This window comes from Schistocerca nitens, chromosome 11 (genome assembly GCF_023898315.1).
Source record: "Schistocerca nitens isolate TAMUIC-IGC-003100 chromosome 11, iqSchNite1.1, whole genome shotgun sequence".
In the NCBI taxonomy this organism is placed as follows: Eukaryota; Metazoa; Arthropoda; class Insecta; order Orthoptera; family Acrididae; genus Schistocerca; species Schistocerca nitens.
In genome coordinates, this window is record NC_064624.1 from 39661298 (window position 1) to 39685753 (window position 24456).

Here is a 24456-nt window from a genome sequence, read left to right on the forward strand (position 1 = left end):
ATTTGCACATTTGGCCTTCCTCGTGTTTTTCTGTTCTTCTTTACTAGCCTGCCAATAGCAATTTTTTTTCTGTTGCTGGAGGACTGGAATGCTGCTCAGCTGCTGTGTTTCCACATTGTTCTGCATATGCTTTTACTTTCTATTTATAGCCTGCATCATATGAGTACCTTTTATTTTTTCCACTGTGAAGCTAGCTACTAAAGAAAATATTCTTCTGTTACCAATAACACAAATCACTTTCAATTCAAGTTTGCTGGCACTGTAGACTGCAATGACACGTCACAGGCTAGACAGTGCTCTTGGTTTGTGATTGTGGGGCATGAGGGAGACACTGTTAGCAAGCTTGTGAATCCCATTAACTCATGTTCGTTGCATTGGTGCAATTGAATCCAATGTTGCTAGATAGAAATAGATTTCCTGCAGCATTGAATGTGTGGCAAATATTAAGGCAACCAGGAATTTTGACGCCAACACTGGACTTGTTATATTAAATTCGAGTATAACACACCTCAACTTTGAAGGCACTTTTTTGAACAAAGAAATGAGTTTTATAATCTGTAATATATGGTATCAAGTCTCTGTAAGTACGACTGGAAATTAATTTGAACAAATAATTAAGGTAACTTAAAATTTATCTTGCATTCAAACTTTCAAATACTACGAGTGAGATATTAATGTATCATCAAATGTACAGGATTGATTGTCACTGAACATTTGTCATTTAACATTGAAACACGAACAGATATGTGGGAATGTCCATGTTACTGATAAGTCGCATATATGTACAGTATTTAACAATCACTTTCTGAATATAGCAGGTGAACTAAATAGAAACCTAGTCCCAACAGGGAATCATATAGCGCTCTTAGAAAAAAGTGTTCCGAGACTGTTACCTGATATGCTCCTCCATGATACTGACAAGAGGGAGATTGAGTTAATAATTAAATCACTAAAGACCAAGAACTCTCATGGATATGACGGGGAATCTAGCAGAATACCGAAGTATTGTTCTATGTATGTTAGCCCAGTACTTAGCCATATATGTAACTTTTCCTTTAGGAGTGGTCGGTTTCCTGACCGATTAAAGTACTCGGTAGTGAAGCCACTTTATAAAAAGGGAGACAGGGATAATGTTGACAATTATAGACCTATTTCTATGCCATCGGTGTTTATGATGGTTCAAATGGCTCTGAGCACTATGGGACTCAACTGCTGTGGTCATTAGTCCCCTAGAACTTAGAACTACTTAAACCTAACTAACCTCAGGACATCACACACATCCATGCCCGAGGCAGGATTCGAACCTGCGACCATAGCAGTCACACGGTTCCGGACTGCGCGCCTAGAACCGCGAGACCACCGCGGCCGGCCATCGGTGTTTGCTAAAGTTATCGAGAAGGTTGTATATGCAAGGTTACTGGAGCATTTAAAGTCACATAATTTGCTGTCAAATGTTCAGTTTGGTTTTAGAAATGGTTTAACAACTGAAAATGCTATATTCTCTTTTCTCTGTGAGGTTTGGGACGAATTAAATAAAAGGTTGGGAACGCTAGGTGTTTTCTTTGATTTAATGAAGGCTTTTGACTGTGTTGACCACAAAATGTTACTGCAGAAGTTGGACCATTATGGAGTAAGGGAGTAGCTTACAGTTGGTTTGCCTCTTACCTTAAGAACAGAAAGCAGAAGGTAATTCTCCGCAATATTGAAAGTGGTAGTGATGTTCCGTCCCAATGGGGCACTGTTAAGTGGGGCGTTCCCCAAGGGTCGGTGCTGGGGCCACTGCTGTTTCTTAAATAACATAGTTCATGAAATAAGTTCGTGGCTTGTGGAAAATAATTTGATGCTAAATCACAGTAAGACTCAGTTTTTACAGTTTCTAACACACAATTCAACAAGAACCGATATTTTGATCAGACAGACTGGGCATATTATAAGCGAGACGGAACAGTTCAAGTTCCTAGGAGTTCGGATAGATAGTAAGCTGTTGTGGAAAGCCCATGTTCAGGATCTTGTTCAGAAACTAAATGCTGCTTTATTTACCATTAGAACAGTATCTGAAATAAGTGACACTTCAACACGAAAAGTAGTCTACTTCGCATATTTCCATACGCTTATGTCGTATGGTATTATTTTTTGGGGTAATTCTTCTGATTCGAAAAGGGTATTTTTGGCTCGAAAATGGGCTGTTCGAGCTATATGTGGTGTAAGTTCGAGAACCTCTTGTCGACCCCTATTCAATAGTCTGGGAATTCTGACATTGCCCTCACAGTATATATTTTCTTTAATGTCGTTTGTTGTTAGCAATATTAGCCTATTCCCAAGAGTTAGCAGCTTTCACTCAGTTAATACTAGGCAGAAATCCAATCTGCATGTGGAATGCACTTCCTTGACTCTTGTGCAGAAAGGAGTGCGGTATTCTGCTGCATCCATTTTCAATAATCTACCACAAGAACTCAAAAATCTTAGCAGTACCCCAAACACTTTTAAGTCTAAACTGAAGAGTTTCCTCATGGCTCAGTCCTTCTATTCTGTCGAGGAGCTCCTGGAAGAGCTAAAAAATTAAACAAATTCCAGTGTTACATTGTTGATTTTCTTTCTTTAAATTTACGACTTGTCACCTGAATATGTTTTTTTATATTTCATTTTATCTGTTTCTACAATCGTGTTATAATTTCATGTATTGACTCGTTCCATGACCATGGAGACTTCTCCTTAATTTGGTCCCACGGAACAATAAATAATAAATAAATAAATATACATTTAATATTTTTCTCTGGTGAACTATGTTCCTCCCAAGCCAAGAGAAATACCATTAACCGGCTATCCATTGGGAATACTTTCCTGAGAGAGAAAGCCGACAACTGCGAGGCAGTATTTAAATTCCCATTCATACAACTTTTGCAATAGTATCTTTGAGGAAGTTTAGGACATTTCGAAGGTCAATGCTATGATGGCAAGTAGAATTTGTCACACATTTAAACATACTCATCAACCCATTGACAAACAAAAGATGAATGCAGCCAAAGTAAGTGAGGAACAGCAATAAGCAAAGGATTCAACATATCAAATATTCTAACTCTGCTGACTGATCTCTCAAAAAATCAGATGCATAGCCAACTGCTAATTTGTCACTTTCCGGCTATAGAACATTATTCACAAGCATTATATAGAAAAACACTAAAACTGAATTCAACGGTATTATACCAAACTGTGCATCTGAACTTCAGGAGTTAAATGTAACACTGTAAAGTTTTTCATTAATTAATTTTTATAAACACTGATTACAATAATGCTGAATTTTACTACTGTTAAGCCAAAACTGCCACAAGCACAAACCACACATCAAACTGTACAGTTTATCTGGAACTCAACTGTATCCAGGGTATCTAAAATTTGACTAAAACTACTCAATTAATTTGACGAGAGCTAAATGCACTCCACAATTCCATACACCAAAAGACAGTATATTTTACACTACACCCTTACCTTTATCCTTGGTCAGTATGTGTTCGCACGTTTTTGGAAAATTAACTATTATGCAGTGTGAACAAGATATGTTCAGTTCAATTGGTTGAATTCAAACTTCGTATGTGCTACATAGTAGCATAAAGCACCATGTAAATAAGCAGGAAATTATGATCTAACCTGATAAGACGCATTTGTTTGTATACAAATATTCCTTTGTGTTTACTTATTTTAACAGTTTCATGATGGCATTTTATTATGTTTCCACCAATATTTAATGTAATATTTATCTTAGAATATTTCATAAGGTTTTAAAGTGACAAGCATGGGGAGGTGCTTAATTCAAGCCAGGCTTCACAAACTCCTCACTAGGGTACGAACTAATCCAGAAGGTACGTTGAGGAAGGAGGATGGGGAAAATATAAAAACAGCATGTGAGACACTGGAACTGCTCCTCAAAATTCATTTTCTTCAATATGCTCTGGCGGATAACATAGGCCAGAATGCGACCACTGAAAGACAATGGTTCTCAGCCACTCAAAGAGAGGACTGCGACCTGCCAAGGCGTGTGTCGATTTCAGTAAAATCCAATGGGCAGTGGGAACATTGTAAGTGGTCAAGTCACCTGGCCCCGATGGAATCTTTCCAGCTCTCTTGAAACAAGCAGGAGAGAATCTTGTAAAAGCGCTGTGCAGGTTATTCAGGGTTAGCCTAGCAGCGGGAGTCATTCCCAATGCCTGGAGGGCAGTGACAGTTGTCTTTATTCTAAAGCCAGGGAAAACTGATCATAACAGGCCCAAGGAAATGAGATCAATCAGTCTGGTTAATGTACATTTTGGGGAGAGGAGGCTAACTATGGCTCATCTATATTCAAACCAACACACACATCAACCAGGTAAATCACCAGAGAAAGCTTTCTGTCAATTTGTTGTGAGGGTGGAGAAAGCCCTTTGCTTTCAAGAAAGAGCCCACTCCATCTTCCTGGACATTGAGGGAACTTTTTGTAAGACAACCGTTGATTCCATGATTAGGGCAGGAGAGATGCATGACCTAGTGACCACTATATGTAGGTGGACTAAGGCCATGCTTAGTAGGAGGAGGGTAGAAGCCACCGTGATGAATGAAAAGATGGTAATTAACACCACTAGAGATTCTCCACAAGGAAGAGTTTTGCCCACTTCATTGTGGAATCTAGTGGTGAACAAACTCATTGAGAAACTAGATTCCAGGCAATGATTTTGTGAAGGATACACAGATGACCTTGTCATAGTAATACTTGGCAAATTTACTGACACAGTTAGGAATATGGCACAAGGTGCACTGGACATTGTGCAAGACCAGTGCATTAAATAGAACCTAAGGGTTAATCCTATGAAGACTGTTGTGGTATCAATCATGAAGAAGCATATCCAACACTGAAGTTGGAATCTAAAGCTTTACGATGAAACTCAATCTGTGAAGGGGATAGTGAAAAATCTAGGGGTTACCCTTAGATGAGGAACTAATATGGACCCCTCACATTAAGAGCATCTGCTCCAGGGCGAAAGGTACTCTAGTGAGTACCAGAAGGACTTTTGGCAAAAAAACTATGGCCTAAGACCCTGAGGTATGCACTGGATATACAGCACAGTGGTTAGACTTAGGATCTCCTATAAGGCCGTGGTGTCCTGGAAGAAGGTAGAACAGCAGGTTGCCGCTAAGAAGCTTGCTAAGGTGCTGAGCCTGGCCTGCTTCATCACAAGAGGCAGAATTAGTAGCACACCAACCACTGGGGTGGAAGCCATGCTGGACATGCCTCCACTAAACCTTTGGGAAGTAGCTGGTGCATACAGACTCAAAACTGGATCTCACTGAGATATCCAGACCCACACACTAATATAGTGAGTGAGGCAAATATAGGAATGGCTGGGGAACTGCCGGCCAACTATACAATAACTCCCAACTGCTTCAACAAGCTTTACAATACAATAATTTGAAGTTGGGAACAGTAATAAAAAACAGTTTGACACCATACTGGGGACATTGTCTGGTTCACTGATTGGTCGAAATCAGACCAAGGTGCTGGGGCCGTGGTATATGGAATTCAGCGAAGACTGGAGGGCATCATCTCTCTAGGACAACTGGCCTTGGTATTCCAAGCTGAAATTACTGCAATCAGGGTGTGTGTGTGTGTGTGTGTGTGTGTGTGTGTGTGTGTGTGTGTGTGTGTGTGTGTAGGAAAAACTACATAGGTACTAGAAGGATCGTAGCATCTACATCTATTCAGACAGCCAGACAGACCTTAAATCATTAGCAACTCCTGTAACAAGATCTAAAATTATTGCAGAATGTCACAGGGCTCTGGTGGAGCTAGGGGGAAGCGATTGGGTAAAACCAATGTTGGTCCTTGGCCACTCAGGGATCGGTGGCAATGAACAAGCTGACAAATTGGGGGCACAGACTCCATTCATTGGACCGGAACCTGTCCTGACAATCACCAAGGCTATGATCAAACTAGAACTACAGAACTGGCTTAGAAGACAGCACATAGAATACTGGTCCAAGGTCGATAAGTAAAAACATGGCAAGTTAATGATGCCAAAGCCGTGTTTTGAAAGAAGCTCTGTAATCCTGGGCTTTAACAGCCAAGAGATTAAACTCACACCCAAAGGTGTAATGGAGGCATGTCCAGCACGGCTTCAATCCCAGCAGTTGGCATGCTACTAATTCTGCCTGTTATAGCGAAGCAGTCCAGTCTCTGCACCTTAGCAAGCTTCTTAGCTGCAACCTGCTGTTCTACCTTCTCCCACGACACTATGGCTCCATAGGAGATTCCAAGTCTAACCACCGTACTGCACAACCAGTGCATACCTCAGGCTCTTAGGCCCTAGTTTTTTTGCCACAAGTCCTTCTGGTATTCACTAGAGTACCTTTCGCCCAGGAGCAGATGCTCTTAGCCCCTAATCACAGTCTTGAGTACTTCTCACGCAACTACAGTCATGCAGTCCCGTGGACTGCATTCAGAAGGTGGGAAAAATAAGTAAAAATCACCAATCTAGTGCTACTTTTTGAATTTAGTACTACATACTTATTCTTCAATTATACATAAATGGTAAATTATGAACAAAATATTGTTTCGGTGCTGTGAAAAAGACTTATTCATATTGCACTCTAAATTCTCATTGAAATTTACAGTAATGGACAAATATCCAACTATCTAAGTGTAGTTCTTTACTTGAAACTTGGTTGTTGCAGGTTAATGTTGATCAAGTACCACCGGTGTTAAATTTAATGAGTATTCTTGACAGCAAATGAAACAGAAAAAATCTGCACTACTGAAAGCGGCTACATTACGCACCACCTTACACGCACTGCGGACACACCTTACAAGAGCATTCCAAACAAATTGGGACCTTGCACTTGCGACACAAGTAACTTGTCTTTCTCTTCTTTTTTGGTGGACAAATGCGACATGGCTTCCTTCCATCCCTAGGTAGTTTGTCCTCCTTTTCCAGCTCTTCATGGAGATGTACTTCAGTTCCTAGAACTCCAACGATAGAAAACCTCAATTCTCATGGGAGGCATTTATTCACTAGCCTTTCATGCAGTGAATGTTCGATTAGTTCTTTCGCTAGGGCTTTCATGAAGTTCATCCTGGTAAGCACAGTTCTTTCCTTGAATGACTGATGAACAATATATGCACTGACAACACTCATGTCAAGAATATGGAAAACCACGGCCATGGTTCCACGTTGTGTGCGGCAACTTTAACAATATTTGACACACTTTTCGTCTACAGTATCAACAGCACCCTTTGTGTTGTTATAGTGGGCTATTATTAAAGGTTTTTTTTTTTTTTTTACTTTCCACGTCATCTTCTATGGAGTGATGCATTGTTGATATAAGATTTACTGCTCTTCCTTTCTTAGGTACATGCAAAATGAGCGTGATGTGTTTGGTAAATCCATACAGCGTTGTTCCAACTTCACGCCTACAGGAAGGCAAGAAAGATGCAGGAATTTCCTTTCGGTTCTTCCGCATTGTTCCCACTGTGGTCAAATCATTTTTCTGTAGCACATCTGCAAGTTCAATTGACACATACCAGTTATCAGCAGTGCTGTTTCAGTTAGCATGTGCTATTGGCTTGCACAATCTGAGGACAGCCTGAGTGATAATGGCATATTTCTTCTCATCTGGGGAAGGTCCTACTCCATCAGTACCTTTTCCACAGTAGAGATAGGTGTTGAAGATGTAGTTAGTCCTGGAGTCAGCTAGGCATTGAAGCTTCAGGCCATACTTCGCCGGTTTAGATGGAATATACATTTTGAATTTACAGTGTCCTCTGAAACCGATTAGCATTTCATCAACTGTAGCATTAACCCCAAAAATATAGGATCGCTGCAAATTTTCGTTGAATTTATGTAGAATGTTTGTTATAGCAGCTGCTGGATCAGAAACCTTACGTAACTCCATGTCATCAGGGTTGTCAAATCTCAAGCAGGTGAGAATTACAGCAAATAATGCTGAAGATATAGTGATACGGAAAATAGCATGGACAGTCCCATCAATACAAAAGAGAGAACATATGTCTTAGTTAATCAATTTGAATACTGAAGTGTATATAAGAAGGTCGATGAAACTCTTCATTTCAGACATTGTACAAGGTCTGACTTCTGTTCCCTTCCTGTAGAAATTGGTCACAATGGAACTGAATAAGTTCTCTACACTTTAATTACAATCCAAAGTTATATACAAAGTCCTTGTGGACACTAAGTACAATCCGTTCTTGTAAATTTATTTGCACTCTCAAATTTTCCTCTGCCTCTCTTTTTCTTGTCCTTTATGAAATATTAATAAATACAGTACACTAATACACTGGACATTATTTCAGTTTATTTGCAGTGTAATATAAAAATTGAAAATAAAAAGATTAAAAGATCAAACAATGGAAAATCCAGGACAGAATGGAACAATATGGTGAAAAGAGCAGTTGCTGTGCACCATATAGCAGAGATGCTGAGTCGCATATAGGAGAAACAAAAAGACTGTCACAAATATAGCTTTCAACCAGTGAGGCCTTTATCAAAATTATAGACAACAAACACACACATACACACTTGTACCAACATAACTCCTACACACATGACTGGAGTCTCAGCCAACTGAGGCCACACTGCAAGCAGCAGCATCTGTGCATCATGAAGTGAGCGGCAGCTGGGTGGGGGGTAAGGAGGAGGCTGGGGTAGTGAGGGAGAGGGATAGTAGCATAGTGGTGGCAGACAGTGATGTGCTGTTGGGTAGCATACAGCACTGAGGTGGAAAGAGGGTAAGGCAGCACACTATCTGATCAAAAGTATAGAGACATCCCCGAAAACATACATTTTTCATATTAGGTGGATTGTGGTGCCATCTACTGCCATGGTCTCCATATCAGCAACTTCAGTAAACATTATACATCATCAGAGAGCAGAATGGGGCACTCTGCAGAACTCACAGACTTTGAACGTGGCCAGATGATTGGGTGTCACTTGTGTCATACGTCTGTACACAAGATTCAAAACTCCTAAACATCCCTAGTGCCACTGTTTCCAAAGTGATAGTGAAGTGGAAATGTGAAGGGACACTTACAGCACAAAAGTGTACAGGCCAACATCATCTGTTGACTGACAGATACCTCCAGTAGTAGAAGAGATTCGTAATGTATAATAGGCAGACACCTATCCATATAATCACACAGGAGTACCAAACTGCATCAGGATCCACTGTAAGTACTGTGATAATTATGCAGGAGGTGAGAAAACTTGGATTGCATGGTCAAGCGGCTGCTCATAAGCCACACATCACACCAGTAAATACCAAACAATGCCTCGCTTGATGTAAGGAGTGTAAACATTCAACGACTGAACAGTGGAAAAACATTTTGTGGAGTAACAAATCACAGTACACAATGTGGCAATCTGATGGCAGGGTGTGGGTATGGTGAATACCCAGTGAACATAATCTGATAGAACGTGTAGTGCCAACAGTAAAATTCGGAGGCAGTGGTGATATGGCGTGGTCGTGTTTTTCATGGAGGGGGCTTGAAGCCCATGTTGTTTTGCATGGTACTATCGCAGACCAGGCGTACACTGATGTTTTAAGCACCTTCTTACTTCCCACTGTTTAAGAGCAATTTGGCCAGAATACCATGGGTATTCTGCCATCCACCAAACCTACAGAATATTTTCATCCATCCCCGTGGTATTCCACCATCCACCAAACCTACACAATTTACTCATCCATCCCTACACAACCCCTTCTTCTAACCCCTTAACCTCGTGGCTCATACCCCTGTAATAGACATAGATGTAAGACCTGTCCTATGCATCCTCCCACCACCACCTACCTCCAATCCAGTCACAAATATCACCTATCCCATCAAAGGCAGGGCTACCTGTGAAACAAGTCAAGCAGTCTACAAGCTAAGGTGCAACCACTGTCTTGTATTCTATGGGGGCATGACAACCAGCAAGCTGTCTGTCCACATGAATGACCACCGAATAAACTGTGGCCAACAAACAAATGGGCCACCCTGTTCCTGAGCGTGCTGCCAAACAGGACATACTTTATTTCAATGACTGCTTCACAGCCTGTGCCAGTTTTTCTGAATTCGCAGGTGGGAACTTTCCCTGTAAGATCTCCTATGTTCCCATAACATCCTGGCCTCAACCTTAGTAAGTCATTGTCCTCTCCCATCCAGTCCATTCTCTGATCCCATTCCAGCATTACACGGCCCTCATTTCTCTATCACACCATCATTTTACATTTCCTCTTTTCTGCATTCCCCTCCCCATCTCTCCACTGCCCTTCGTCTAACCTCCCAACTGCACATGGCTGCCCTACCCTCTTTCCACCTCAATCCTGTGTGCTCCCCAACAGGATGTCACCCTCTACCTCCGCCACCCCTACCCCACTATTTCTCCCCATCCCCGCACCAACCTCCTCCTCACCCCCACCCAGTCACCATTCCCATCATGCACTGGTGCTGCTACTCACAGTGTGGCCTCAGTTGCCTGACACTGCAGTCATGTGTGTGCGAGTTGCATTTGCACAAGTATATATATGTGTATGATTGTCATTTAACTCTGAGAAAGGCCTTACTGGATGAAAGCTATATTTGTGACAGGCTTTTTGTTGTTCCTATCTGTGACTCAGCATCTCTGCTATATGGTGAGTAGCAACTTTCACAATATTGTTAGAAGATTAAAAGAATCATTCACATAGGGCTTGACCTAACAACCTTCAGACTACATGAATGTTGGTTGTCTACCATTTTTGACATCTCCGAAACAACAGACATGACACAGAATCTGCACCTCTTATAAATCATATGTAAATTAAAGGTGGAGAGGGAATAAAGGGAAGGAAAGGGAATCGATCACAGCTATCGGCTGCATTGGGACATTACGGAGTGAACATGTGTACCTGGATCTCCTGCTTACTAGGCAGGTTCAATAACCACTGCACCATCCAGGACATAACTGCATGGACTATCTTGGCTTGCCCCTCAGCTGATCCACACTCCCATCGAGCACCACCTACCCACAGCTCCTGTCCATGTCCAAAAGAGCAGACACCACACATTCATATAATTTTATAGGCCTAGCTAGGCAATGAATCCAGCTACTTCAATGTGGATGCACAAGTATGTCCTACCTCCTGTGGGAATCTCAGATGAGTAAATATGGAGAAAATGGACAGGGGCTGAGGATAGGTGGCACTCGATGGGAGTGTGGATCGGCTGTGAGGCGAGCCAAGATAGTCCGTGCAGTTGTGGTAACACTGTGTCCCAGATGGTGCAGTGTTTATCGCATCTGCCTTGTAAGTAGGAGATCCCATGTTTGAATCACAGTCTGGTACATACTTTCACTTGTCATCGCCGATTCTGCATAATGTCCCAACGTAGCTGACAGCAATTATCGCTCCCCTTTCCTTTCATTTCCACCCCCCTTGACCTTCAATTTACATATAACCTTCAGATTATTGTTTTGTATTCTTTTCACTGTGCCAACCACTCCCTATAAACTATACTAATATAAATGGCCCATGCCTTACCCGACCTGCACCAAAATACTATTCCTTCTACATCTTTGGGCATCTGGAGTTCCCACTTCTGTCATTCTCATTTCTGGCCAAGCCCTGCATGTATCATAAATTTGTGCGAAATCAGAGATGAAGAAGTACATTTACTTCTCAGTCATGTCGTCCTCTAATCTGCCAAGTAGGGGAGTTGAGACTTTCTTTCGTTTCAAAGACGTCTGAACATTTTCCAATACAAACTACAATGGTGAGTACATAAGTTCAGAACTTGGGTTTATGGTTCCAAAAAGCAAGAAGCCCTATTTCCCTGCAGAAATCATGTACAATAAAACTACCCTTTCATCTGTAATCTATTTGACATTCCCATGTCTCACAACTAACAATGGATTAGCAGTATGAATTTTGTGTTTCCCCAAGTATCCACCTGCTGTATAAAAAATGCAGCACCTAAAGCTGAATGTGTTTTTCCTTGTGAATACTACACCCTCCTCCTCTGGAATTTGAGGTTCCACTAAGTGCACACAGAAACTAGACAAGAGATATATCCCGAGAAAAGAAAGACTTAAAAGACCTTAAGACATAGCAGTAGCTTACCTCCTCCATCTTAACTCCCACAGGATCATATTCGGGATTGCTGAACATCTGTAACAAAGAAATAATGTAAGAGATTCATTACTATTGTTCAACATGCAGTACATGCACACGCTAAATTCACAACATTAGGAATCTCTCATATGAATTATTGTATAAAGTGCTTTTCTTTAAGAGGATGAGGAGAATACACTAATGGCATGCACCAAACTAAAACATGACTCAAGATCACACACTTCTCTTAAAGTATAAGCTCAGTGTTTTTATTTATTCATTCATTCATCCATTCATGAGGAAAAAACTATTTAGCATGTAACATATATGAAATAAACAAAATATTCTCAGAATTTAATAAGAATGTGATTATTCCAGGTCCAAAGAAAGCAGGAGCTGACGTGTGAATATCCTGAACCATCAGCTTAAGAAGTCGTTATTGCAAAATACTGTCATGAATGATTTACACACAAATGAAGTGACTGACAGAAGCCAACTTTGGCAACATTAATTTTGGTTTCTGGAGAAATGTAGGAACACATGAAGAAATACTGACCTCACAACTTAACTCAACAGGTAAGAAAGGCTAGCCCCTGTTTATAGGGCATTTAGATGTATGGTGAGCTTTTGACAATGCTGACTGGAACACACTCTTTGAAATTTTGAAGGTAGCACAGAAAAAACACAGGGAACAAAACTTATTTGCAACTTGTTCAGAAACCATTTTGGTGTTCTAAATGTTAAAGGATATGAAAGGAAGACAGTAGTTGAGAAGTAAGTGTGATCAAGTTGTAGCTTATACCCATGTTTTTATAACTGAACATTGAGCAAGCAGTAAAAGAAACCAAGGAAAAATTTAGTTCGTGAATTAAAGTTCAGGGAGAAGAAATAAAATCTACAGTTTGTCGATTTTATTTATTTATTTATTTGTTTACACATCACGTTCCATAGGAGCAAATCTCCAAGGTCATGGAACATGTCATTACATGAAATTACAACATACACATAATAACAGAGGCATACCGACAATCCTCCTTTCCACGAACAATATGAGACTGGAATAGAAGGGAGAACTGATAGAGGTACTCAAGGTACCCTCCGCCACACACCGTCAGGTGGCTTGCCGAGTATGGATGTAGATGCAGATGTTAGGAACCCAAGAAAAAAAGTCAGTCCATTAGTTTAAGTAAACACAATCAACAATACAATAGGAATCAGCTTACTTTTTCAAGGAACTCCTCAACAGAATAGAAGGAGTGACCCATGAGGAAACTCCAGTTTTGATTTGAAAGTGGGTGGATTACTGCTAAGATTTTTGAACTTGACTGGTAACTTATTCAAAACGGATGCAGCAGTATACTGCACACCTTTCTCCACATGAGTGAAGGAAGTCTGATCCAAATGCAGATTTCATTTCTGCCGAGTATTAACTGAGTGACAGTTGTTTATTCTTGCGAATAAGCTAATACTGCTAACAAGAAATGATAGTACGGTCAATGTCAAAATACCCTGAGTCACGAACAGGGCTCGACAAGAGGTTTGTGAACTTAGACCACTTATTGCCCAAACTGCTTGTTTCTAAGCCAAAAATACACTTATAGAATGGGAAACGTTACCCCAAAATATAATACCATATGACATAAGCAAATGAAAATAAGCAAAGAACACTAATTTTCGTGTTGAACAATCACTTACTTCAGATACCTTTCAAATAGTAAAAATGGCAGCATTAAGTCTTTGAACAAGATCCTGAACGTGGGCTTTCCACAACAGTTTATTATCTATCTGAACACCTATAAATTTGAACTGTTCAGTTTGATTAATCATAAGCCCATTCTGTGAAATTAAAACATCAGGTTTTGTTGAATTGTGTGCTAAAAATGGTAAAAACTGAGTTTTATTGTGATTTAGCATTAGTTTATTTTCTACAAGCCATGAACTTATGTCAAGAACTGCACTACTTGAAACCAAGCCAATGTTGAACACAACATCCTTTACTACCAAGCTAGTGTCATCAGCAAACAGAAATATTTCAGAGTTACCCACAACACTAGAGGGCATATCATCATCATCTTGGACAGTTTCCAGCCACTGGCTGGGTCTGTCGGGAACAAAAGCCTCTCCATCGTGTTCTGTCTTTCCACCATTCCCCCTCTTCCACCTTCGTCCAGTTCTCTCCTCTTCTCATCACACATTCCTTCACTCCCTTCACCCATCTATCTCTTGGTCTTCCTCTGGGCCTCTTCCCCTCCAGTTGCAGATCAAACATCCTCTTTGGAATTATTCCCTCATCCATTCTCTTCATGTGTCCATACCACTGCAGTCTTGATTTTTCTATCCTGTCCTGTACTGGTTCCTCCTTTAGTCTTTCCCTCACATACACATTTTGCAATCTGTCTCGTCTTGTTACACCCAACCTGCTCCTCTGGAACTTCATTTCACTAGCCTGTATTCTACTTTTGTCGCTTTTGTGTATTACCCATGTCTCACTTCCGTATGCCAATATGGGGACAAAGTAGGTTCGGTATATAATTCCCTTGGATTTCTGTGGCACCTCCTTGCTCCAAATAAGCCCCCTAATGCATTTGTAGAACTGCCCTGCTTTTCTGCACCTTTCATTTATTTCCATTGCGTTTCCCCCCTTACTTTCAATCACGCTTCCCAGGTACTTGAAGTTCTCTACCACTTGTAGTTTTTCCCCTCCACAAGTTATATCCACATTTGGCCTATTCTTCTTCCTTGTTGTGACGATTATTTCACTTTTCTTTGCAGAGAAATGCATTCCATATTGTGATGCCATTGCCTCCCATGCATCTAACTGCTCTTGCACCTCCTTCTCGCAATTTCCCCATAACATCAGGTCATCGGCAAAAAGCACTGCTTTCATTTTATGATCTCCAATTGCATCTGATACTTGCTGTAGGATTTCATCCATAACAATAATAAACAATAAAGGCGAAAGTGCACTTCCCTGTTGCAGCCCATTTTCCAGCTTGAACCATGCAGTACGTTCCCTCCCCACTTTCACACAACTCTCACTTCCCTCATACATTTTTCTGACTTTTCGTGTTATCTCTTCATCTATCCCTTTTGCGTTCAGCACATCCCAGAGCTTGTCCCTACAGATACTGTCATACGCCTTCTCAATATCCAAAAAGGCCATGATTAAGTCCTTCCCGTACTCATAGTACCTTTCCTGCAGTTGCCTTACCGCAAATATGAGGTCCGTTGTTGTTCTTCCCGGTCTGAAACCGTACTGCTCCTCTTGCAGTCTACTTTCAATACTGCTTCTTATTCTCTTCTCCAGGATCTTTTCATAGATTTTTCCGCAGTGGCATAGCAGGGTGATTCCTCTGTAGTTCTCACATCTCCTTTTATCCCCTTTCTTGAAGATCGGGACTATAATTCCTTTCTTCCAATCCTCAGGAATTCTGTTCTCCTTCCACACCACCCTCAGCACTCTGTATAGCCACTGGGTTCCTACTTCTCCTGCTGCTCGTATCATATCCACTGTTACTTCGTCCCAACCTGGTGCCTTGCCCCCTTTCATCCTCTTTATGGCTTCTTCCACTTCATTCCAAGTTAGATCATCAATTTCCCCACTATTATAATCGTCTGCTGCCTTAGGCTCTCCATCGCTGTTAGTTACCCGCTTGGCGGCATTCAACAGATCTTCAAAGTACTCCTTCCAAATCTTTTTGAGCTCATGCATTTCCTCCACAACTCTTCCATTATTATCCATGATCCTCAGGCACTCGCTTCTGTTGTTCCTCTTATTTCTTACCATGGTGTAAAGTACTTTTTTGTTCCCTTCACTGTCCTCTTCTAACATTCTTGTCCATTTTTCCATCCACTTCTTCTTCTCCGCCCTTACTATGGTCTGTGCCGCTTTCTTGCTTTCCTTATATTTTACCCTAGCTTCCTCTGTTTGGGTCTGGAACCATTCTCTGAAGGCTTTGTTCTTTCGAAGTACTGCCTCTTTACATATGTTGTTCCACCATGGGGTTTCCCTACTTCTCCTCTTTGTGCTAGTTCTTCCACACACAGTCTCAGCTGCCTCAACTAGAGCCCTCTTAAAATCTCCCCATTCTTCTTCCACTGTTCTCTGATCTTCCTTTGGCAGCTTCTTCCTGATCAGTGTCTGGTACTGGGTCCTCCGTTCATCCTCTTTCAGCATCCATGTCTTCAATCTTTTCTCCTGTATATCTGTTGCCCTCCTATCTCTTTTCTCTCTCAGGGTGGCTACCAACAGCCGATGGTCACTGTCTAAGGCCTCAGATGGAATGACCTTAACATCTGTGAGGCTGCTCATCATCTGCCTATCCACTAGTACATAGTCCACTACTGAAGTTTGGGACCAGTCCCCACTGTACCAAGTTATTTTGTGACTACTTCTCTTCTTGTACCAGGAATTTGCGATCGCCAGCCCATTCCTCTTGCAGAATTCCAGCAACAATTTTCCTTCTCTATTTCGGTTCCCCCAGCCCTCTGATCCCATTATCTCCTCGAATCCTTTCCTGTCTGTGCCAACATGTGCATTGAGGCCCCCTATTATAATCTGATTTCCTCCATTTAGCTGCTTTTGCATGTCATCTTCAAATTCCTCCTTCTCCTTTTTTGTACACCCCACCTGTGGGGCATATGCTTGGATGATTTCAATGCTTTTTCCTTTCACTCGTACTCTGGCTTTTATCATTTGATCATTGATACCTTCCACCTCCTCCTGCAGACCCTCTCTGACCACTATTGCCACTCCATTTCTTCCCCTCTCATTCCCTATCCAGTACAGTTTACATCCTTTACTTAGTGGTTTTTCACCAACTCCTCTCCACCTAGTCTCAGCAAGTCCCAAGATGTCCAATTTCCTCCTTTCCATCATTTCTACAATTTCTTCTAACTTCCCAGTTAGAGTCATTACGTTTAAGGTGCCCAGTCGTAAACCATCTCGTAATCCTTTTCCATTGCTTGGTCGGTTTCCTTTAAATCCGTTCCGTGATCCGAGGCATGTTCCCTTTTTAAAAGCAGTTGATTTATCCACTACTGGCTTGCTAGGCCTATCGCAGCTTCACCAGAGCCCCGTTAGCCATCACGTTTCAGGGTTCCCATAGGGCCTTCTCAGCTACCGTAGCGGTCCTGGGGCACACGAAGTCCCCGCTGTACATCGCAGAGGGCATATCATTTATATAAATAAGGAACAGGAGTGGCCCCAACACTGATCCCAGGGGCACCCCCTACTTGATCTGTACCCCAGTCAGACCCCACATCACAGCCATTCTCAACATTGTGAATAATGTCCTTTTGATGTCTGTTGCTCATGCAAGAGGTGAAACAATAGTGAGCTACTCCCTGTATTCCATAATGGTCCAACTTCTGGAGCAATATTTTGTGAACAACAGAATAAAATGCCTTCGTTAAATCAAAAAATATGCTCAAAATTCAAAACAGTGCCTCAAAGAGAAAGGAGAATATAGCATTTTCAATTGTTAAACAACTTCTAAAGCTGAACTGTACATTTGATAGCAAATTGTGGAATATAAAATGATCAATTATCCTTACATACACAGCCTGTTTAATAACCTTAGCAAACACTAATGGCATATAAATAGATCTAATGTTGTCTACATTATACCTTTCACCCTTTTTACAAAGAGGCTTTACTACTGAGTATTTTAATTATTCGGGAAACTGACCATTCCTAAAAGAAAAATTACAAATATGGCTAAATACAGGGCTAACATTTGCAGCACAGTACTTTGATATTCTGTTAGGCACTCCATCATGTCGATGAGAGTCCTTAGTCTTCAGTGATTCAATTATTGACTCAATCTCTCCCTTGTCTGTATCACAGAGGAGATTTTCAGACATCAATCTCAGAAAGGCATTCTGCCAAGGAAGTTATGCGATTCCCCGTAGAAACTAAATTTTTATGTAATTCACCTGCAGTGCTTCAAAAATGATTGTTAAATGCTGTACATATATCTGATTTGTCAATAACAGAAATATTTTTACTATGATCTGACTTTGCATCATCGACCTTGTGCTGCTGACCACACACATCCTTCACAACTGACAATTTTATCTGTGAATCAGCTATTCTATTTGCATACCATATACTCTGTCTTCCTAATAACGTTTTTAAGCACCTTAAAATATTGTTTGTAATGTGCTACTGTAGCTTGACTGAATACTTCTAACATTTTGATATAATTCCTTATCCCACTAGTCAGCCAACCAGGCTGCCTATGACTGCTAGTACCCTGTTCACAACGTTGTAATGGGAAGCAACTCTCAAAGAGCATGAGAAATGTGTTAAGAACAGCATTATATTTATCATCTATGTTATCGACACCATAAACATACTGCCATTTGTTCCTTGACAAGGTTTAAAAAACTCTCTACTGCTATTGGATTAACTTTCCTACATAGTTTGTAATTATATGTGACATTTGTGTGAGTACAAAAGCCTTTTAGTGTTAAAATTTGTGCATCATGGTCTGAAAGGCCATTCACACTTTTGTTAACAGAATTCCCATCTAGTAATGAAGAATTAATAAAAATATTGTCTATGGCTGTGCTACTGTTCCCCTGAAGCCTAGCTGGAAAAAAGGCAGTCTGCATCATATCATATGAATTTAGGAGATCTACCAACATCCTTTTACTTGCACCATCATATACAAAATTTATATTGAAGTCACCACACATAACTAATTTCTGGTACTTCCTGCAAAGTGAATCAAGAACTCTCTCTGGCTTGAGCAGAAGTGCTCTGAAATCAGAGTTAGGGGACCTATAAACAACAACAATTAGAAGTTTAATTTCACTCAATTCAACTGTCCCTGTGCAACATTCAAATATCTGGTCAGATCAGTGCCATGATAGTCTATGGACTCAAATGGAATACTGTTTTTTTACGTATATAGCCACTCCCCCACCCTGCAAGGGACTCCTTGAAAAACAGCCAGCTAATCAGTATCTTTGTAAAGGAAGCCTCTGAGTTGTCAAATTATTTAAGTGGTGCTCCGATATACCAATAATTTCAGAGTCAACATCTATAAGCAGTGCACTAACTTTATCTCTAATACCTCTTACATTTTGATGAAATACGGTAATTCCTTTACTTGGAAATATGTCCTCTGAAGGTGATCCCTTAGTTAGTGGGACTTCCTTTAAGTAGGTATACCTATCAGCTGACTTCAGTCTAAAAAAGGTGCAGCTCTCACACCAACTACTACAGCAATTTTTCCACAAGTGATCCCACCGCCATCAACTACACTGTCACACTGGATAACACTGTAATCCTATCAAAGACAGAAAAAGACTTGAAAGTAAAACTGAACGGAACTGACACTTTCTTAAAGGAGCTTATACGATGAGTATCTACAAAATCGAAACAAGGGTAACGAAATGAAGTCAAATTAAATAATGTGATGCTGACATAATTAGAGATATACAGTCATTAATTGCAGAAGATGAGTTTTGCTGTTTGTATAGGAAACTGACCGATGATGGGCAAAATAGGAAGGCTATAAAATACAGACCTGCAATAGCATGAAAATACAGTTCCAAAAAAGTAACTTTTGTTAAGAGTGAATAAACAGTTATCTGTTAGGCAGTCTTTTCTGAAGTGTAGCCTTCTACAGATGTGAAACATGGAAGATAAGTAATAAAATGGATGATAATAGTGATTGATGATGAGAGATGAAAAGCACTTGAAATATGCCACTACAGAAGAAAGCTGAAGATTGCAATTTTAGATCAGATTACTAGTGATGACTGAATTAAATTTGGCACAACCTGACTACAAGAAGAAGTCAGTTGACAGGACTCATCAAAAGCAATGCGAAATTGTCAATTTGATAATGGCATAAGTGTGGCTGAGGGGCAAAATTTGTCAAGGGAGAAGACAACTTCACTAGAGTAATCCGATTAAGATGAATGTTAGTAGCAAATTATTGTTTACATCATGCACTACTGGTCAACTGAAAGCTATGCTCGCCAAGAGAAGTGAATAAACAACCTTTGTCTGTCAATATGTGTTACAGCCTTTTGAGGAATTGTATCTTGTGCACCTGCTTCATTGATAGTGTTCTAAGTAACTACAAGTCTCTGCAGTTCATAAGAGAGATGTAGCTGCACTTACTGGAAACAGAGCCCACTGGCCACAATGCAATCCATTTAGTACCACCACAACAAATGTACTATCCATTCTACAAAGGTAATTACAGATATACTTAACAGAAAACTTTGAAATTGTTAGAGTGATCATTTGTGAAATATAAAATGGCCTACATCTTGCCAACCTTAACGCTTCTGGTCTTTTATCTGTGACGAAAATTAAATTAAGAAGCCTACAAGTAAAACCAAAAATCCTGAAGACATGATGTGCTATACAACACAGGCCATTGCTGCCATAAGGTCCCTTGAAATTCAGCATACAATGCTGTCGGTCCAGCAGTCTGAGCACTTGTTAAACAACTGTATTAATGAAAATATGAACTGTGCCAGAGTTACATGTTTGCTTACATTTGGTACAGTAGAACAAATGTTCTTCTCCTAATGGTGGGGAAATGGTTTGCAGTACTGTTATCTTGTGTACATTTGGATTAAGTTAATCACGTGTTGTCCCATTAAAAGCCCCTTTGGACACACTTTCTGATGCAAGTGAATAAAACATGTAATTCCATTTCTTAAAGTCAGTGTAATAATTCAGCAGCTATAAACATTAAAAATTACTGAAGTCAGAAAATTCGCCACATTCTCTGCTATATCTCAGCTAACACCACAGCTCGCTAAATTTGCCCATTCTGGGTAGACTTGGGATTGGCATCTCCTTGTCATCTCACCCTGCATACTAGCAAAGTTGAAATCTTATTTTTGAAGTACAATATATTCTTTATTTTGTCTGTATTCACTGTTTTTCAGTGTTATGTTGAAAATTAAAATATGCCCATGAATTACATTACATTTATTGATATTGCAGATCATATTTATTCACATTATTAAAAAAGATACCATTCACAGTAGTCCTATTAAATCTAGTTATATAAGGAAAAACATAACTTGACAAACACTTTAAATTTCTCTTCTGAGACATTATGCAGACAATTCTTAAAAACTTCACTATAGTGTGAAATGAAGTCACTGGAGTCTAAATTAGACCATGGGAGATAAACTACCTTCAGTGCCACCACACCAGACATTTGACAATGTACACATATCCTGCAAGGAAGTAAAACTGTTTTTCCACTAAATTGTGGCCAAAGTAGTGGTTAGTCTAATCTGAAGATGCAATCCAGAGTGTTCCAGTGTTTACTTCTCCCCTGTCTGAAGTACTGGGTGATCAAAAAGTCAGTATAAATTTGAAAACTTAATAAACCACAGAATAATGTAGATAGAGAGGTAAAAATTGACACAAATGCTTGGAATGACATGGGGTTTTATTAGAACCAAGAAAAAAAAAGTATTGCTAGATGCGTGAAAGATCTCTTGCGCGCGTCGTTTGGTGATGATTGTGTGCTCAGCTGCCACTTTCGTCATGCTTGGCCTCCCAGGTCCAGACCTCAGTCCATGCAATTATTGCCTTTGGGGTTACCTGAAGTCTCAAGTGTATCGTGATCGACTGACATCTCTAGGGATGCTGAAAGACAACATCCGATGCCAATGCCCCACCATAACTCCGGACATGCTTTACAATGCTGTTCACAACATTATTCCTAGACTACAGCTACTGTTGAGGAATGATGGTGGACATATTGACCATTTCCTGTAAAGAACATCATCTTTGCTTTGTCTTATTTTGTTATGCTAATTATTGCTATTCTGATCAGATGAAGTTCCATCTGTCGGACTTTTTTTGAACGTTTGTATTTTTTGGTTCTAATAAAACCCTATGTCATTCCAAGCATGTGTGTCAATTTGTACCTCTCTATCTACATTATTCCGTGATTTATTCAGTTTTCAAATTTATACTGAATTTTTGATCACCCGGTATATCATTCATCATACTTCTCAAAATCTTACTGGTGGGATCAACATAAATTCTTCACCCCCTCCCCACAATAATGAAGCAATCTTCACTTTTAACTTGGAAAACAGGTAATCATTTTATCTGCCGACATTATATGTCATAATATTTTTGCTCAACACATCACTACAAAAAGAACGGTTTGGGGCATTCATTAATGTGGTGCATCAATTAAACTACATTTTCTGAAGTATGCGCAGAGAAATAATAAAATGACCAAATATGGCAGTCTAGGCTACCCCATTGGTTGAGCACTAAGAGTTAATGTTATATTTGTGGTCTAGAAGTTATCAACTTTATACTTTTATGTATTTAACTGTAGCCTTCAGTTCCTACAGTCAGAGGATAAATATGTTTATATTGTGGGAACCTCTGAGTATGTTTAGTTGAATTATTTGGTAACTCATTGAAGAACATACATAGTGAGGTGATAAAAGTCATGGGACAGTGATATTCACTTGTAAAGATGGTGGTATTATCACATACACAACACGTAAACTGAAGGTGCTTGGCAGAGTTGTCATTTGTTCTCGGATGATTCATGTGAAGAGGTTTCCATAGTGATTATGACCCCACACTGAGAATTAACAGATTTTGAATGTGGAATGGTAGTTGGAGCTAGATGCTTAGGACATTCCATTTTGGAAATCATTAGGGAATTACATATTCCAAGACATATGGTGTAAAGGGTATGATGAAAACACCAAATTACTTACATTACCTCTCACTATGGCCATCGACCTTCACTTAACAAATGAGAGCAGCTATGTTTGTGTACTGTTGGTGCTAGCAGTCAAACAACACTGCATGAAATAACCACATAAATCAATGTGAGATGTACAGCAGACATATCTGTTAGGACAGAGCAGCAAAATTTGGTATTAATGGACCATGGCAGCAGACAACCACTGTGAGTGCCTTTACCAACAGCACGACATTGCCTGCAGTGGCTCCCTGGGCTTATGAGAAAATTGGTTGGACCCTAGGTGACTACAAAACCGTAGCCTGGTCACCAGACTACAATTGTTCATGAGTGGTTTGAAGAACATTATGGACAATCCAAGAAAATGACTCGTCCAAGGCATCGGGAGAGGCTTAAAAAGCCAAAGCTTATTCCTGTGAAGGGAGGACCCTTGGCGATGCCAAAGGGACATCACCACCTGACACACAGCAATGCAGAGATCATCAGAGGAAATAGAGGTGCTCACAGGCTGAAGTAAGAAGACTGCAGCCTTGGCAGCAGCATCAGCGGCATCGTTTCCTGGCAGAACGACATGATCGGGGACCCACAGAAACATGACATTGGCTCCACGAAGAGTGAGCAAATGACAGATTTACTCGACCTGCTGCACTCAGGGATGAGTGGTGTACAGTGCACAGAGACTTTGGAGGGTGCTGAGTGAGTCAGAACAGAGGATACAATCGGGAAGGCTGTGTCACCAGATGTACTCCACAGCCTGATACAAGGTAAAAAGCTTGGCTGTAAATACTGAGGAGTGGGCTGGAAGCAGATATCAAAAGACACGGGCGCCAATAACGAATGCACACCTGACCCTACAGTCAGTATGTGAGCCATCAGTGTATACAAAGGTACTATCGCTAAGTTCCATGCGAAGGTCTTGAAACTGGAGGCGACAGAGTGAGGCTAGAGTAGTGTCCTTAGGAAGTGAATTAAGGCCAAGGTTAACATGGGCTGCTTCACGAACCCAAGGTGGTGAAGGGTTCACGCCCACAGGGAAAACTGAAGGTAGCATGAAGTTAAGCCACTGTAGCAAGTGGCAAAAGCAGATGCTAGGAGGTAACAGGGAAGAGGGACAAGCCCCATACTAATGGTCTAAGGAGCCATCAAAGAAGGAGGCATTGGAAGGGTGGCCACAGATGACAGACAAATGGCATGCATACCTGCTGAGGAGAAAGTCACAGCAGTAGGATAGTGGTAGTTCAGTACACAGACTCTCAACTGGGCTGGTGTAAAATGCATCTGTGGCCAAATGGATGTCATTATGGTGGATAGTGTTGAGACGGCATAAAAGGGATTGGCGAGCAGATGCATAAACAAAGCACCCATAGTTGTGTTTCGAATGGACAAGGGACCAGTACAAACGCAGGAGGGTGGTTTGATCAGCACCACAGGAAGTACCATTGAGGACACGGAGTACACTGAGGGACTGTGTACAGCAGGCTGCCAGGTAAGAGACATGGGAGGACCAAGAGTGTTTCCTATCGATCATGAGACCCAGGAATTTTGTAGTGTCAACAAACAGAAGGGCAACAGGTCCAAGATGTAGAGATGGTGGGGGAAACCATTTGCGCCACCAGAAATT

General features: G+C 40.7%; 1 protein-coding gene across 1 annotated transcript in view; it reads right to left on the reverse strand.

Annotated features, from left to right (window-relative positions):
• The window catches only part of LOC126213444 (zinc finger protein 492-like), an 82405-nt gene that overhangs the window by 37323 nt on the left and 20626 nt on the right, over positions 1–24456 (reverse strand). The window contains exon 6 of the mRNA XM_049941189.1: positions 12118–12165. Within this exon, the coding sequence (XP_049797146.1) occupies positions 12118–12165 (48 nt within the window). The remainder of the gene's footprint in view (positions 1–12117; positions 12166–24456) is intronic.